Genomic DNA, 15,444 nt, shown 5'->3' with positions numbered 1-15,444 from the left:
GGGCGCTGGGATGGACAGCAGACCCCCATGCCTTGTCCTGTCCACTGTGATGTGTCCAAGTGCTCAGACAGGAAAGATCAAAGACCTGCAGAAGTTCATTAGCTGAACCTCTTCAGAAGAGAAGTGGCTTAGATGAGGAGAGAGGGCCTGGATACCTAACCACGATGCTTCTCTAACTGGGCGGCCCTGGGGCTACTGGGACCTGCCTGGGAGTGAGCTGGCCAGGCAGGAGCAGGGAGAACCAGGCTGGGCTGCTTCCCCAGCCACCGCCCAGGTCTCCATCAGCTGTCCCTGTCAGAGGCCCTGCCCTGGCTCTGGACGGAGGCTCCTGGGTTATCCTGAGCTCAGCGCCCTCCTCTCCCTCCACGGACTGGACGTTAGGAGCCGCCCCTCCCCTGCGGTGGGCTGTCCTTGCTGTGGACAGGAGGACTGGTGATGTGACACGTGATCACAAATGAGGGGACCCAAAACAACAGAATCTTGTTCTCTTACACTTCTGGAGGGCACAGTCCAGAACTGTCTAGAAAGTCTGGGGAAGCTGGCCGGTCCCGCTCCTCGGGGGGCCAGCACTCCTGGTGCTGCTCTCTGCCCGGGTCTGCACCTGCCTCCTGCTGCCCGTCTCTTCTCCTAAGGACGGGGTCACAGGGTTCAGGGCCCACCCTGATGCACTGGGCTTCGCCATAACTGATCACACCTGCAAAAGACCCTGTTCCAAAGCGGACCTCTTCTGAGGTTCCAGGGGACAAGAGCCTGGGGGGACGCTGTCCAGCCCCGTCCAGGTGAGCAGGTGGGTGGGCGGGCTGCGGGGTTCCCTGGCTGTGGCCCTACGGTGCGTCTGGGAGGACAAGGACAGCATGGGCTGCTGTGGGTCAGGCTCAGCCTCAGAAGCACATGGCCATCTGGGGACCCAGCCTGGACCCTCCTGGGCCCTTTTGGGTCCCCATCCAGTGGCTTCTGGCGCATTCCTTCCTCTCAGGCCACTGCTAGGGAGGACTCTCAATGGGGGCCTGTGGCTGCTTGGGGACAAAGCCCAGAGGGCGACTCTGCGGAGGCCTCCTCCTGGTCTCAGTGGTGCCCTCTCTGGCAGTTAGAGGAGGGAGCCAGGGGCTCAGTGCACGCTGGGGCCGCACAGGGTGGCCCCTGAGGTAGGGTGGGGAAGGCACAGAAAGGCCGGGAGAAGGGCCAGGGGCCTTCCGGGCTCCTCAAGTCCGGTCCAGGTTGCTGGAGGGGCTCCCACCTCGTCCTCCCTGTCCGTCCAGCCCAGGCGTCCCCCCCAGGGAAGAGCTGGGGCTCCGACCCTGGTGCCCTGCCTGCCGGTGACCACCTGCTTCGCATTCCCCAGAGCCATGAATGACATTGGGGACTACGTGGGCTCCAACCTGGAGATATCCTGGCTCCCCAACCTGGATGGCTTAATGGAGGGCTACGCCCGCAACTTCAGGCCCGGCATCGGAGGTGAGGGTAGGGCTGGAGGGGCAGCGCGTGCTGGCCGGGACAGTGCGCCCCTCACTGTGGGGACAGCCTGCTGGACTCTTGGCTGGTGAAGGGGTCTGTTGGGCTTCAAGCCCAGACCCCAGGGAGACAGGAGAAGGGGCGTCCGTGTCCCCACGGTGGGGTGGCTGGGGCGGTGGGCCGGGCCCTGCGTGCTGGCCCCAGTTACCCCTGCTCCTTCACAGGCCCCCCTGTGAACGTGGCCCTGGCCCTGGAGGTGGCCAGCATTGACCACATCTCAGAGGTGAACATGGTAGGTGCCCCTTGCGCTGCCGGCCGGGCCCTGTGTCTCCGAGGACCGGGGCTGACCCTGCCCCTGCCGCCCTGCTCCCCCGCAGGAATACACCCTGACCGTGTTCTTGCACCAGAGCTGGAGGGACAGCCGGCTCTCCTACAACCACACCAACGAGACCCTGGGCCTGGACAGCCGCTTCGTGGACAAGCTCTGGCTCCCCGACACCTTCATCGTGAACGCGAAGTCCGCCTGGTTCCACGACGTGACGGTGGAGAACAAGCTCATCCGGCTGCAGCCCGACGGCGTGATCCTCTACAGCATCCGGTGAGCTGGGCCCTCCGTGCCGCCCCTGGCCGGGAGGCCAGGACACTTCTGCCCTGAGCCTGGGAGGGGCACTGTGACCTCGGTGCCCTCCCCAGCTCCCAGCAGCCGCTCAGGACACCACATCCACTACCAGGGCAGCTGCCGGGAGCCCACAGGCGGGCTTTCTCGCCAAGACGGGGCCTCTCTGTTTTATGAATGGGGTTGAATTCATGTAACACAGATCAACCCCGAGCGAACAGCCCAGTGGCACGTACGCAGTTATCACACTGAGCCGCTTCACCTTCATCCAGCTTGAAAACATCTCGTCATGGGCTAGGGCCGGGGCTCAGTGGAGGAGCACTCTCCTGGCGTGTGTGAGGCACTGGGTTCGATCCTCAGCACCACATAAAAATAAATAAGTAAAATAAAGGTATTAAAAAAAACCCCAAATATCTTGTCACCCCAAGAAGAAACCCATACCCTTTGAAAGCAGTCACTCTGTCCTGGTCCCTAAAGCCCCAGGCAGCCACCAACTCACTGTCCCCATGGACTTGCCTGTTCTGCCATCTTGTCTCAGTGGAAGACAGCTGGGCCTGTATCTGGCTTTTGCTGCAGATTCCGTTTTTGAGGGTCGTCCGTGTTGTGGTACAGCAGTACCTCCCTCCTTTTTTTGACTGAGTAGTATTCTGCCATGTTGTGCTCATCCGCTCTTGTGTCGATGGGCATGCGTGGCTTCTGTCTTTCTGCTGCTGGGCACACATGTTTACCTTTTGAACATTGTCCAGGCACATGCCTTTAAAAGATGCCGTGGCGATATTTTAAAAGTCAGGAGCTTTCACATCAGAATCTAAATATCTGGTCTCTCCCAGAAAACCAGAGCTCTCGGCCCCAGGCGAGGGACCCCAGGCTGGGCCTTGCCTCATGAGTCCCCCACCTGGACAAATAGCAGGCACTTTTAAAGATGGCAAGGATGAATGCCATCCACTCCCGGATGCCCTGAAGGAAGAATCACACCGCGGGCGCCATTTTCAGCCTCACCCTGACTCTGGGCAGCTGGCAGACAAAGCCTGGGCAGCAGCAGGCCCAAGGTGGTGCCCCTGGCAAGCAGGCAGCTCTGGGTTGGTGCAGGAACATCTGTCTATGGGAGCAGGGGGCTGCCAGCCTGGCAGAGGCTCCGGGGCCTCACAGCACGTGTGTCTGGTCAGAATCACCTCGACAGTGGCCTGTGACATGGACCTGGCCAAGTACCCCATGGACGAGCAGGAGTGCATGCTGGACTTGGAGAGCTGTGAGTGGGCCGCCTGGGGTGGGCCCCCTGGGTGGGCTCCCTGGAGAGCTGTGAGTGGGCCGCCTGGGGTGGGCCCCCTGGGTGGGCTCCTCGGGCTTCTGTAGCCTGGAAGGGGACTCAGATTTGGCTCTTGGGGCCCGTGCAGTGGGGGGCCCGTGCAGTGGGGGGCCTGGACAAGGCTGGCTCAAAAGACAGGGGAGCTCTCAGGATGGACCTTTATGTGAGAGAAGAGCCTGAGGCCTGAGCAGCTTGGCCATGGCCCGGCAGGACAGCGGCCTGGGAGAGCAGGCTGATCAGCGCCGGCCGCCCACTGATGCAGGTCCAGCCTGCACCTCTGGGCACCCCTGACAGAGGTGGCCCTGCTTTTGCCAACACTGCTGGCCTGTGCACCTGCCAGAGGTGTGGGCTGTGGTCCCAGCGCCCACAGCCTCCCTGCTGCTGGCTCTGTCCCTGTCATGGGCAGCTCCACCCTCGGCCTCCTGGTGTGGATGGGGTGCTCCTGCGGGGGCTGCCAGCGGCTGGGCCAGGCCTTGCCGCCCACCCGTGGGCTCTCCTGCAGATGGCTACTCTTCCGAGGACATTGTCTACTACTGGTCGGAAAACCAGGAGCAGATCCACGGGCTGGACAGGCTGCAGCTGGCCCAGTTCACCATCACCAGCCACCGCTTCTGCACGGAGGCGATGAACTTCAAGTCGGGTACTGTGGCTCTCTCCCGTGCACGGCAGTGGCTTCTCAGACCTTCTGGCCGAGCCCCATCCAGCTCTGAGGTCCCCGGGACGCAGCTGGAAAACCCCTGGCTGGGCACTTGCTGAGTGGCACAGGCGGTGGCACAGGACGGGGACGGGTCGCTGCTGTTCCTCGGCCCTTTCCTCCCAGCACTCTGGGCTTAGGGGGACCCTGAAGACTGGCGGGCTCAGGGGCCACGCCCTCCTGGGCCAACTTGTCCTTGCAGAGCCTGGCTGTGCACTGAGGGGTCTGCAGAAGAGGCCGACAGACTTCCCTCCCCTGCTGGGAGGGCTCCGCAGGGCCGGCCGCCCAGCAGGCTCGAGGCAGCAGGAGCGTTGCCCTCTCCTCTCCTGTCTCTGGTGGCCCTGTGCTGCCTCACTCTCTGTGGCCAGACCTAGGGCAAGGGAGACCCCTGGCTCATTAGGCTATTGGGTCTCCCCTCTGAGCCTCACGTGGGCCCAAGTCCCCGCCAAGGCCTCTTTCTCCTGTCCCGTGGGGGTCAGTGGGTCAGGCAGGGAAGGCCACCTGACAGTGGGCTGTCCCCACAGCTGGCCAGTTCCCCCGGCTCAGCCTGCACTTCCGCCTGCGGAGGAACCGCGGCGTCTACATCATCCAGTCCTACATGCCCTCCGTCCTCCTGGTCGCCATGTCCTGGGTCTCCTTCTGGATCAGTCAGGCAGCAGTGCCCGCCAGGGTGTCTCTGGGTGCGGAAGCATGAACCCCTCCCCCCCACCCGTGCCACCTGTCCTGGGGGCAGCAGACTGGGCCTGGTCAGAGGAGCCCTTCCACACTCGGTGGGGGATGGAGGGCTGGTGGACTCTCCCTCTCCAGGTGGGTACGGGGAAGTGGCCGTGCTCTGATGACAGCCCACCTGTGTCCGCAGGCATCACCACCGTGCTGACCATGACCACGCTCATGGTCAGTGCCCGCTCCTCCCTGCCACGGGCGTCGGCCATCAAGGCGCTGGACGTGTACTTCTGGATCTGCTACGTCTTCGTGTTCGCTGCGCTGGTGGAGTACGCCTTCGCCCACTTCAATGCCGACTACAGGAAGAAGCGGAAGGCCAAGGTCAAGGTCGCCAAGCCCAGAACCGAGGTGAGCGCCCAAGGGCGTGTCTCAGGGCTCACAGCCAAGAGACAGCTGCCCCCAGCCCCCTCTGCTGGCCAGCTCCTGGTGGGTCACTCTCAGCCCTGGGCCCTGGCAGCCACTCTGGGCTCCTCAGCCCAGCCTGCTGCAGGTCACAGTGGCACTTGCTGAGTGCAGAGGGGATCTTACCACTGGCCCAGGTGGGGTCCTGCATGGGAGCCTTGTCCACCAGGGCTTAGCCCTGTCCCCTGCTGTGCAGATGGACGTGAGGAATGCCATTGTGCTCTTCTCCCTCTCGGCCGCCGGAGTGACCCAGGAGCTGGCCGTCTCTCGCCGGCAGCGTGGCGTCCCTGGGAACCTCATGGGTTCCTACAGGTCAGTGGAGGTGGAGACAGGGGAGATGAAGAAGGAGGGGGGCGCCCGGCCCGGGGGCCCCGGGGGGATCCGCGCCAGGTTCAAACCCATCGATGCGGACACCATTGACATCTACGCCCGCGCCGTGTTCCCTGCGGCCTTTGCGGCCGTCAACGTCATCTACTGGGCAGCGTACGCTATGTGAGGCAGGACGGCAGCTGCCCTTGCCTGCCCTGCTGCCGGGGCAGAGGCCGCCTGGAAACTCCGGGGAGGAAGGACACCTCTGCGTTGCTCGGTGGGCGGACAGTTGGCCGCGCAGTAGGAGAGGAAGCCTGTCTCCTGTGCTTTCACCCTGTCCTTCTGGGAAGGACCACCAGCCTGAGCTCCCTCCGACTTAGGGAGACTGTTGCTGAGAGGGGTGGACCTGGCCTGGCCCCGAGGCCGAGGCAGGCTCCGCATCTTTAGTCTCAGGCTCACACTGATGTCTCGGCCTTTGCTCTGTGGGATCGGGATCAGAGAGTGGGAGGAGGCGGTGGCCAGCCCCTGTCGCAGTGAAAGGGGGAGAAGCTGTTGCAAGTCCTCCTCGGTCCCAGCATGAAATAAACCTCAGCCTGGCAGCAGCTGCACCACAGCCTGGAATGCTGGCGTCCTGCGGGCTTGAGGGGTGCCCTCTGGGGGGGCAGTCTCGGGCGACTCAGAACAGTCAGTGTGGGCGTGCACCTCGTGCTGGGAAAACAGTGGGGTTGGGATCCTTGCTAGATACTGGGGCTGGGGGCTCAGGGAGGAGAGGAGAGGCTTGGTGACACTGGTGTCAGGTGCTTGGTGCCCTTCTTGCCCTGCATCTGGGCTGTGATGGGTCACTTCCTCAAACGCAGACGCAGGTCCAAGAGCCCAGGTCAGGGCTGGCTGACCCCTGAGCCACCTGCTTTTGAGATGCCTTCCTGAAGTCTCAGGGCTGGGGACAGACTTGGGGCCAGAGGAGCTCAGGGGCTGTGTCCCAGAAGATGAGCCACATCGCTATGTCCAGGACACCAGTGAGGGCCAGAGTGGCAGGGTCCTGGAGTAGGCTCCAGGAGGTACCATCCCTCGGTCCCTGGTGGGTGCCCCGGCCGAGGGCATGGTCACTCCGATGCCTTCCTGGATGAGGTGAGAGAGACTCAGAAGACCCTGGAGGCCACACAGAACCCTGCCCATCCCATCTGCTGCCACCAAGGACTCAGGGTGACAGCATTGCAGCCCAAGAGCCTGGTGGCCATTGGAGCATGAGACGGGCAGCCCTTGATGAGGGTGCAGCTTTTCCACGGCACTGGGTCATCCACACGGAAGACACAGGGTGCAATTAGCAGAACTGCTGTCCACCCCTTGATTGCTGTAGGGTCCAGCCAGCAGAGCCAGAAGAGCCCAGCTCAAGAGGTGAAGTCAGCCAGGGCCAGCACCCTGCCTAATGGAGGTGGCATCCTGCCACCGCTGACTAGCCCTTGGTCATCCTCCTGGTGGCCCCCACCCCACTACACTGGGGAGCTTGGTGGTGACAGTTGTGGAGCATAAGAGTGCCCCCTGGCCACTGCCCACCGTGTGAGCTGACCAACAGCCCTCAGGACCCCAAGCCCATATAGGTGCAGGGTAATGGGGTCCCTTCTGGCCCAGACATTTTGCCAGGGACACGGGGTCCAGCTATTTCCCAAGGGGCAGAGGAGGGCATTAGTACCTCTGCTCAGACCATGGCCTGGCTCGCCACTCTGCATCCAGCTGAGACCCTCACTTCCAAGGACCCCTGCACACACCCTGGCTGCCCTGGCTGCCCTGCACTAAGGACGAGGCTGGGAGGCTTGGGACGGGCTGGACTCCAGTGTGACCAGGAGCTGCAGATAGGAAATGGGCCTCAGAGCCAGCAGGGAACAGGTGGCCAAGCAGCAGCAGAGCCGGATCTGGGTCAGCTGGGGCTCCAGGCCACCTCCTGATGGAGGGGGAGGCACAGAACAGGGAGGCCCCATGTGGTCCAGGCACAGCTCCTGTCTCACCTCGGGGCCTCTCGGCATGGTGACTGCTTTCTACCTCTGTGGACCTGGAGAGCTGCCCGGAGTGGGGGCCCGAGCTCCAGATGGTCCACACTGCCTCCTCTCTCCCAGGGGTGGCCAGGGTCACTTGCTGCCAGTTCTGGGACTTTGGGGAAGGGGTGGGTTCAAGTTCACCAAGCTGCTGAACTCATCTGGACCCAGAGGCCAACAGGCTGACGCCCCCGCAATGCCAGGCGCCCCCCCAGCGCCCACCTCTGCCCTGCCTCCTTGCCACCCGCAGGCTGCCCGGCTCTGCGGCATGTACCCACGGGGAGCTATTTAAAGCCACTTTTGAGGCTGCCTTGGGCTCCCACGCAGCCAGGCCCACTGAGCTGCAGCTTCGCCTCATTTTGCACCAGCAGTCTCCCCCTCCAGCGTCGGGCTGCTATTTCTGCCCACATGTTTACAGGCCAGGAGGGAGGACTGGTGCTTTTCAGACAGCGGCTTCTATTCCGGTGGTGATGAGAGGAGCAGATTGAAGGCCAGGGGCGGATCAAAGTTTGCAGCTGAGAGGAGCCAGCGCAGGGAGGGGGCACCTGGGGCAGTTGGCGGAGGCAGGCAGGCATCTCATCCTGGCAGGGACAGGTCACTGGGGTTGGTGGCTTCTTGCTCTGATGGAGGTGGGGATGTGTGCTGGGAACAGGGACCTCTGAACCTCCCTGGCTTGGAGGTAAGGGGCCCAGGGTGGGGGGAGACAGCACCCAGCCTCTCCCAAGGCAATGGCAGGACAAGCCCCAACCACACACAGCCTCGTTCCCCGCCCCTCTCTCAGCCGGGACTGCAGGGAGGGGTGTCCTGGTCCCGGCTCCCTTTAGACAGAGCCTAGCAAGGGGTTGGGTGCAGGGACTTTACGTGGGGGCCAGGATCGCACTCCCAGGGCTGCCAGAGCCAAGTGCCTCCCACTGGAGGGTTTGAAGCAGAGGCTGATTCTTTCAGCTTTGGAGGCTGCAACTTGCACAGCCAGGTGGGGGCAGGGGTGGCCCCTTGGGAGGCTCCAGGGAGCACCTGGGCCGGGGCCTCTGTGCTCCTGCTGCTGTGGGCATCGCCCCACTGCTGCCTCCAGCGTCCATGGCATCTGTCTCGGGCCTCCCCTCCAGGGCACCTCCCCCTGGATTCAGGCTCACCCACTTCAGCGGGGTGTTCTTAACCGTCTACACCTGCAAAGACCCTGTTCTAAGTAAAGTCATTCTGAGGTTCTGGGGGAACGGTATCCGGCTCCGTCTGGAGGGTGACCCCAGGAGCAGCCAGGGGTGTGGAGGAGAGCTCAGGAAAGAGGCCCCAACCCTGGGGCCACCTGCCCACCAGCTCCACTCCCCGAGGGCTGCTCCCAGACTCCGACTTGGCCCCTCCTACCGTGAGGGCCTGGGCTCCACAGGGGGGGACTCTGCCCTTGTGGAGTAAACCCGTCCCAGTGCGGGGCTCTGCAGCAGCAGCTGTCCCTCCCGTCCCTGCACAGGCTGGGCAGGCCCTCGGTCCCACCTCTGGGTTGGGACGCAGGGGAGAAGGCAGGTCTTGAAGAGAAGCACAGAGTGGAAAGTGTCCCCAAAGAATGCCCAAGTGCTAACCCTGGTCCTGCAGAGGTGACCTTATTTGAAGACAGTCTTTGAAGGGTAAGATGAGGTCACCCTGCATCAGGATGAGACCACTACTGGTGTCCAACCCTGGTGTCCTTCAGATATGGGAAGAAGGCCAAGGGAGGATGAAGGCAGCAGTGGACGCTCCTGTGAGCCAAGCAACACCAAGATGGCCAGCTGGGAGCTGGGAGGGTCTGGACAAGTCCCCTCACAGCCCTCTGCAGGAAATCACCCTGGCCACCCTCCACCCCAGATTTCTGGCCTCCAGAACCACGAGACAATGAATTTGTGTTGTCTTTGGTCACCCAGTTTGTGGTCACTTGTTATGGTGACCACAGAGAACCAAGCTCAGTCTTGGGGCGGGGAGCACTTCCTCGCCTCCAAGGACCATCCCCAGGGGATTCTCATAGATGACGCCAAGCCACCAGGACCCAGTCCCACTGCCAGGAGACCGCCAGTCAAGCCCACGAGGCTTCCCCAGGGTCCACTCATGGTCAGTCCCTGGGCCTGGTTTTCAGCACTGCCTGCCCTCTGGCTTCCAGAGAAGTGTCGTCACACCCGCCAGGACAGCTTTCACCCCCGCAGGGCCATCACGGCCTTCAGACCCAGGTGTGGCAAGGGCTCTGCAGGCCGATTGTCACCACCCCGGGTGCCATCAGGACCCTCATGTCACCAACCTAGTGGGCAAGCTGGCCCCAGAACCCACCAGAGTCTAGTCCCAGGACAGACCAAAGCAGAGCCCGAGGTGGGAACTGTGGGCCGTAGTTGCTGCAGGAAGTGACCAGGAGGTGGGGTGAGGCAGGAAGGAGCAAGAGCCCCTGAAGGCTGCAGCGGGCAGCTGTGTCCCCCCACCCCAAGGCTGCAGCTCCGAGCCGTCACTGGGGTGCGCCCTCGAGGGAACATGGGGATCTGGCTATCTTAAGGTGGGCAGCTTCCTGGCTACCCTAAGGTGGGCAGCTCTGCTCTGCCACAGGCTCCCGGCCACGGTGGGCTCCAGCGCCGTGGGCTGACCAGGCTTCCCTTGGTGGGCTCCTCTCAGGAGTCTGTCACCATGATGGCTCCAGGGCACTAACACCAGTCTACACAGCAGGCCCCTTCCTTGTGGGCCACTGTGGCTATAGCAGGGTCCCTCTGGGAAAAGAACCTTCAGCAGAGTCTAGCTCCTGCTGTCACCAGCAGCTGTCACTTATTTCTTCATGTGGCCCCAGGCTCCCATCTGGGGGGCAGAAAGCAGGCCAGGTGGATTACGTTAGCCCACAGCCAGGCCTGGGCTCTGCAGGCTGCCCATTATCTTCAACCCCTCGCCCAGGTCCAGCCGGCCTCCGTGACTCTGGGAGACTCATGGTGTGGTAAGGTGGGTCCCTGAGCTGGGAAGGCCCCTCACAGCCCCTGGGACTGTGGAAGGCAGAGGAGGAGCCCCCAGCAGGCACCTCTCCCCAACTCCTCCCTCAGGGGCTTCACCTCAATGGACTCAGCAAACACTTGTGAGGGTTCTTTTAGTTCCCCAGAAGGTCAGGGTGTGGATGTCGAGGGCAGCATCTGCCCGTCTTCCAGGGCCCCATGGTGGGGATGTGGGGGACTGTCCAGCCTGAACCTCTAGGGAGTGTGTCCCCTGCTCCCCGAGGACAAGGGAGGGACCCTGGGAAGAGGCTGGGGCCATGCAGAAGCCAAGGAGCTGAGTGGACACCCAGGCAGCAACTTAGAGGGGTCACCTTCCAATAGGGGAGGGGGCAAGGGGCAGTCACCGCTCCTGGAGGGACTTCCGGGCTCCTGTAGGGGGCTGTGACGCTTGCCGGGAGAGTGCTCCACGGGGGTGTTTCTGCACACCTTGAGCTTTGCTCTGCGCTGGTCTTCAAGGATGGCGGTGGCACAGAAGGCTTGGACTTCTCTCCCTCCAGGGCAAAGGGTGGGCTCTTTGCTGCCCACTGTAAACTTCATGAGCCCTTAAGCTCAGGGTTGGTCCCCCATTGTGTAGCACCATGCCCCGGTGGGGCTTGTGGGCAGAGGGCCTGGTGCAGATGTGCCCATGTGCTTGTTGAGCTGCGAGGAGTGACCACGCGACTGAGGCAGACCAGCTGGTAAAATCTCAGACCCTCCACAGGGCTACAAAGTTCCAGCCGTGGGGTCAGCTGTGGGTGCACATGACGCTCCGGGCAGCAGGCAGCCCTCTCCCAGCCCACAGCCCACCTGCACGATCCCCTGCCTGTACCCAGGGGCCATCTGTGGGTGCCTGAGCAGCAGCTGAATGGACCCAGAGCACGAGTGTGAGTCGTGGCTTCAGAAGGCCCGTTGTTTTCTCCCTGTGTCCATTAAGAAAAGGTGAGTGGCCTCTTCTTCTCCAGGTCCTGTGATGTCAGACACTGCCCCACCCCTGGCATCCTGGGAAGGGCTGAAGTCCGGCTGCCCTTCCCTAGGACACAGGAGCTGGGGGAGACACCATGGAACCCCACGGCATCTGAGCCCCGCTCAGCTTTGCAGAAGGACCTTGAGACTCACTAAGGCCACCTGCCCTCTTCCTCACAAGGGCCAGAGCTGCAGGGCTCTGTACTCCTCAGGCTCCACTCAACCCGGAGTGGCCCACGCTGCCTGCGAGGAACCCAGGCCAGGAAGGCTGGGGAAGGACTCCTGGGCAGGTGGGGGGAGGGGGTCCAGGGTAGCCGACTGCCCACCCAGCTCGGCAGAAGCCTCCCGAGAAGATCCCACTTGCCTGTGCCATTTCAGCAAGGCTTTTGGCCACTCAAGGTATCCTCTCACTCAGCATGGTCCTTCCTGGACAGCCCAAGGCACAAGTTCTGGCCAGCCGGCTTGGCTGGGTGGGCTGGCCCGAGCTTTGAGTCTTCAGCCTGGGCTGGCCCCACAGCCCCATTTCCCTGGCCATCAAGGACTCCCCACTTCTAGGAGGTGCTGGGGCAGGGTTGGGCGACATCTCCTGGAAGCCCAGACTTACATGGGTTACTTCAGGTCACCCCGATGACACAGCTCTCGTGGACCGGTGCATTGAGGCACGTGCCCCACACGCCCACAGTGGACCCGGAGAAGGTGGCTGTGTCTCAGAGCTGCAGTGAGGGTACATGTTCTCTGAGGTGGAGTGAAGACTGAATGAGGTCCCATCCTGAAGGGGGCTTGACAGGGGAAGGGTCAGCAGTGGTCACAGGATGAAGTTTGGGGATCTTCTCTCAAGAGGAAGATGGGATGCTTTCTAAGGAGGGGGACGCCTGAACAGCCAGCCACCAAGGCCGTGGGGTTGAGAGCCTCCTGCTGTCCCTCGCTGGGGCCAGTGGCCTCCTTCTGTCCTGGTGGAGGGGCTTCCTCCTGGCTCAAGTGCGTTCCAGGGTGTGTGTGCCCATGTGCTGCCGTCCACAGCGGCCTCCCACCCTGGACACACAGCAGCTTGCAGACGAAGTCTGGTGCTACAAGAGCTGTCTGTGTTTCCAGGTCTTTTCTTGGGGTGGTCCCCAGAGGAGACCCTGTCAGGCTGGCTGAGGCTCCAGGCCTCCTGTGGCTGCTCCCTGGAGGACAGTCCCAGGTGGGCGGTAGGGGGGGCCTTCCCCCACAGCCCAGCCCAGCCAGGACCTGAGGATGCCACCCGGCAGCCTGACCTTTGGGCAGTTTGTGAACAGCGCCCGGACACAGGGAGCTGGAGGCCTTCCCTACCGCATCCCGCGCTGTATCTCCCGCCATCTTGGCCTCACTCTTCTTGGGGCTGAAGCACCAGGAGAAGCCGGGAGAGGTCGCCAGCATTGCCATGGCAACGCGGCTCTGCAGGCTCCTCAATAACCTCAGGGCCACTTCCTGGCCTCACCTATCTGGAGCCCGGGAGCCCAGCGTCCGTCCCGTGCTCTCGCCTCACAGGCTGGCACCCAGAGAGCAGAGTGCAGATGTGCCCTGGCAGGGACGTCACGGCCCAGCCTGCGGAAAGCCTTGCTGGCCCTCAGTGTCATCGAGAGGACGGGGCCAGGACTTCCACACCCTCAGGAAGAAGGGCGGTCACAGCCCACGTGGGGACGGAGGGGGAAGAGACCGCCCTTCCTGCCAGCTGTTCGTGGCACCCCAGCCCCACTGACCCTGTCAGCCACCCCCTCTCGAACCCATGGGTGGGGCAGACCAAGCCTTTCCTGGCTCTCCTGCCTCTGCTGGGTGCAGCTCCAGGCTGACCACACGAGAGGGCGGGCGGACAGTGCAGTCACACGGAGAGTCCAGCACACAGGGACAGAGTGAGGACACACACACAGGAAGGCGCTCAGATCCAGGGTCCAGGTTCAATTCGCAGACACTCAGCAAAAGGACAACCAGAAGCCTGCAGCCAGCGAGCAGAGCAGGAAGGGCCAGGGTCTGAGGAGGCTGCCCAGGACAGACCAGGAGACCTCAGGCTGGCGTCCCCTGCGTGGAAGGGGTACTGTGCCCACAGGTGGGGGTCTGTGGGCTGCTGTCCAGGCTGGGGCCGGAAGCAGCCCAAAGACGGGATGGGGGAATTGGGAGCAGGAGACCAGAGCCCACACACCTGTGCTGGGGGCCAGGCAGGCAGAGCTGTGCAGTGTCAGTCAGAGGGGGACAGAGACAAAGCACCCCTGTGACTCAGACCAGCAGCTGGGCGGATCCAGGCCCCAGGGACCACTGTGGAGAAGCAGCATCCCTCCTGTGCCCCCTCCTGGGGAAGCCTGGTACTGCACTCGCTGAGAAAAAGGGAGGCTCCTGGCCTCCAGCACCAAGAGGTGGACGGCAGCCCCGCCAAGGTCAGCAGCACTGGCCGGGAGCCTGGATTGAAGGGGACACATGTGTCCAATCACGGGCAGAAAGCCAAAGTGGTGCCCAGAGGAAAAGCACATGGAGCCCCACAGACAGAGGGAGTGCAGGCATCTGCAGCCCCACAGGTGCTTGAGGCCCGCGTGCACTGTGGGCCCCCTCAGAAGGACTCCCCTGCCACAGGGCTCTCGGGCACACATCTCAAGTCCCAGAAGCAGCCTCTTTTCCAGGACGGGTCTCCTGGCCCTGGCGGAGCTGCCATGTTGCAGCTCTGTGTGGTACGTTGGCAGGGGCCTCGTGGGTACACCTAGCCACACTGCCCCCTGGAGCCCCTGCTGGCCCCTCGCAGGCCCTCAACACCGCATGAGTGAGGGACGAGGCGGGTGTTGTCACTGGAACCAGCGTCTCCAAATCCCATGATGTGTGACACAGAAAGGAAACATCTGCTACCCGGCCCCTCCGTCAGCTGTGAGCGCCCAGCACTGTCAGCAGACCTTCCGGCCCTTCCTGTGGCCAGGGGGGTCAGACTGGCACCTGGCAGAGGACCCGGGATCCCAGCCTGAGCCAGCATAGGCGCAGGGCGAGCTCTCTGCCTGGAGGGGCCGGCTGGGGCCGGGACTCGGGCAGAGCAGAGACCCTCAGCGAGCAGAGCAGGAAGGGCCAGGGTCTGAGGAGGCTGCCCCAGGACAGACCAGGAGACCTCAGGCTGGCGTCCCCTGCGTGGAAGGGAACTGTGCCCACCGGTGGGGGTCTGCGGGCATTTACCAGAGGGAGCCGGAGGGTAAGCCTCGTGCCACTGGAGAGCCAGTCCTCTGCCCTCTGCCCACCACAGGTCACCTGCTGAGACCCCTCCCAACACCTGGGGGAGTGTGAAATCTGAAGACTAAGGAAAGGATGCCCCTCCAGGGCTCTTCTCTGCTCCAAAGGTCACTTCTTCACCGGGTTCTGCCCCGCCTGGCAGGTTCCAAGGGTCACCTCCATGCCCCACCTGCCCTGGGAGGCCCCTACAGAGTCCTTGAAACCTCTTAAGCCACAGACTGCCTCCTGGGTGGCCGGGCGTGACGGGTGGAGCTGGTGGTGGCCCTGCCCTCCCTTGTGGGGACAGAGCCTGAGGCCCTAGAGGCTGGCTCCAGCAGTCCCTAGGGACACTAACCTATTCACTCACACCCTCCACCACGAGCCAGCTGCCAGAGAGGCCAGGTGGACACACAGGGTCCCAGCCTGACAGGGGAGTGTTAAATTTGGGAACAAACACTGTGCCTGTTGCCAAGCAACATGGTGACCCTGGTGACCGTGTCCTGTGAGCTTGCCTGCCTGTCCCTCAGCACCCGTAGCCCCGAGGGCCTCCAGGCTGGGGGGCTGTTGGAATCCCGGAAGCCTGGTCCCTCTTCCTCCAGGCGGCCCCAGGGCCAGGGCGGAGGCCTGTTTTGCTGGTCTCCTCAGCGGGAAGAATGCAGATGGGAGGCCTCCACCCTGCAGGAGAGGAAGGATGGGCCGGGTGGGTGGAGGCTTGGGAGCGAGGCCTGGCAGGCTTTCCTGATAGCCCTCTGCTGGAGCCTCTGCACAGGACCCCCCCCCCCCCCCCC

The 15,444-nt window shown here is 63.2% G+C and overlaps 1 protein-coding gene across 1 annotated transcript in view; it reads left to right on the top strand.

The window, feature by feature from the left end:
- Gabrd (gamma-aminobutyric acid type A receptor subunit delta) overlaps positions 1-6,103 on the top strand; it is a 24,307-nt gene extending 18,204 nt beyond the window's left edge. Inside the window, exons 4-11 of the mRNA XM_048783570.1 lie at positions 1,343-1,455; positions 1,677-1,744; positions 1,830-2,050; positions 3,235-3,317; positions 3,877-4,014; positions 4,593-4,748; positions 4,928-5,139; positions 5,390-6,103. Of these exons, the coding sequence (XP_048639527.1) occupies positions 1,343-1,455; positions 1,677-1,744; positions 1,830-2,050; positions 3,235-3,317; positions 3,877-4,014; positions 4,593-4,748; positions 4,928-5,139; positions 5,390-5,689 (1,291 nt within the window). The 3' untranslated portion in view covers positions 5,690-6,103. The remainder of the gene's footprint in view (positions 1-1,342; positions 1,456-1,676; positions 1,745-1,829; positions 2,051-3,234; positions 3,318-3,876; positions 4,015-4,592; positions 4,749-4,927; positions 5,140-5,389) is intronic.
- The last annotated feature ends 9,341 nt before the right edge of the window (positions 6,104-15,444 follow it).

Source organism: Marmota marmota, unplaced genomic scaffold (assembly GCF_001458135.2).
Source record: "Marmota marmota marmota unplaced genomic scaffold, marMar, whole genome shotgun sequence".
Lineage (NCBI taxonomy): Eukaryota > Metazoa > Chordata > Mammalia > Rodentia > Sciuridae > Marmota > Marmota marmota.
This window is presented reverse-complemented; position numbering and strand designations above follow the sequence as displayed.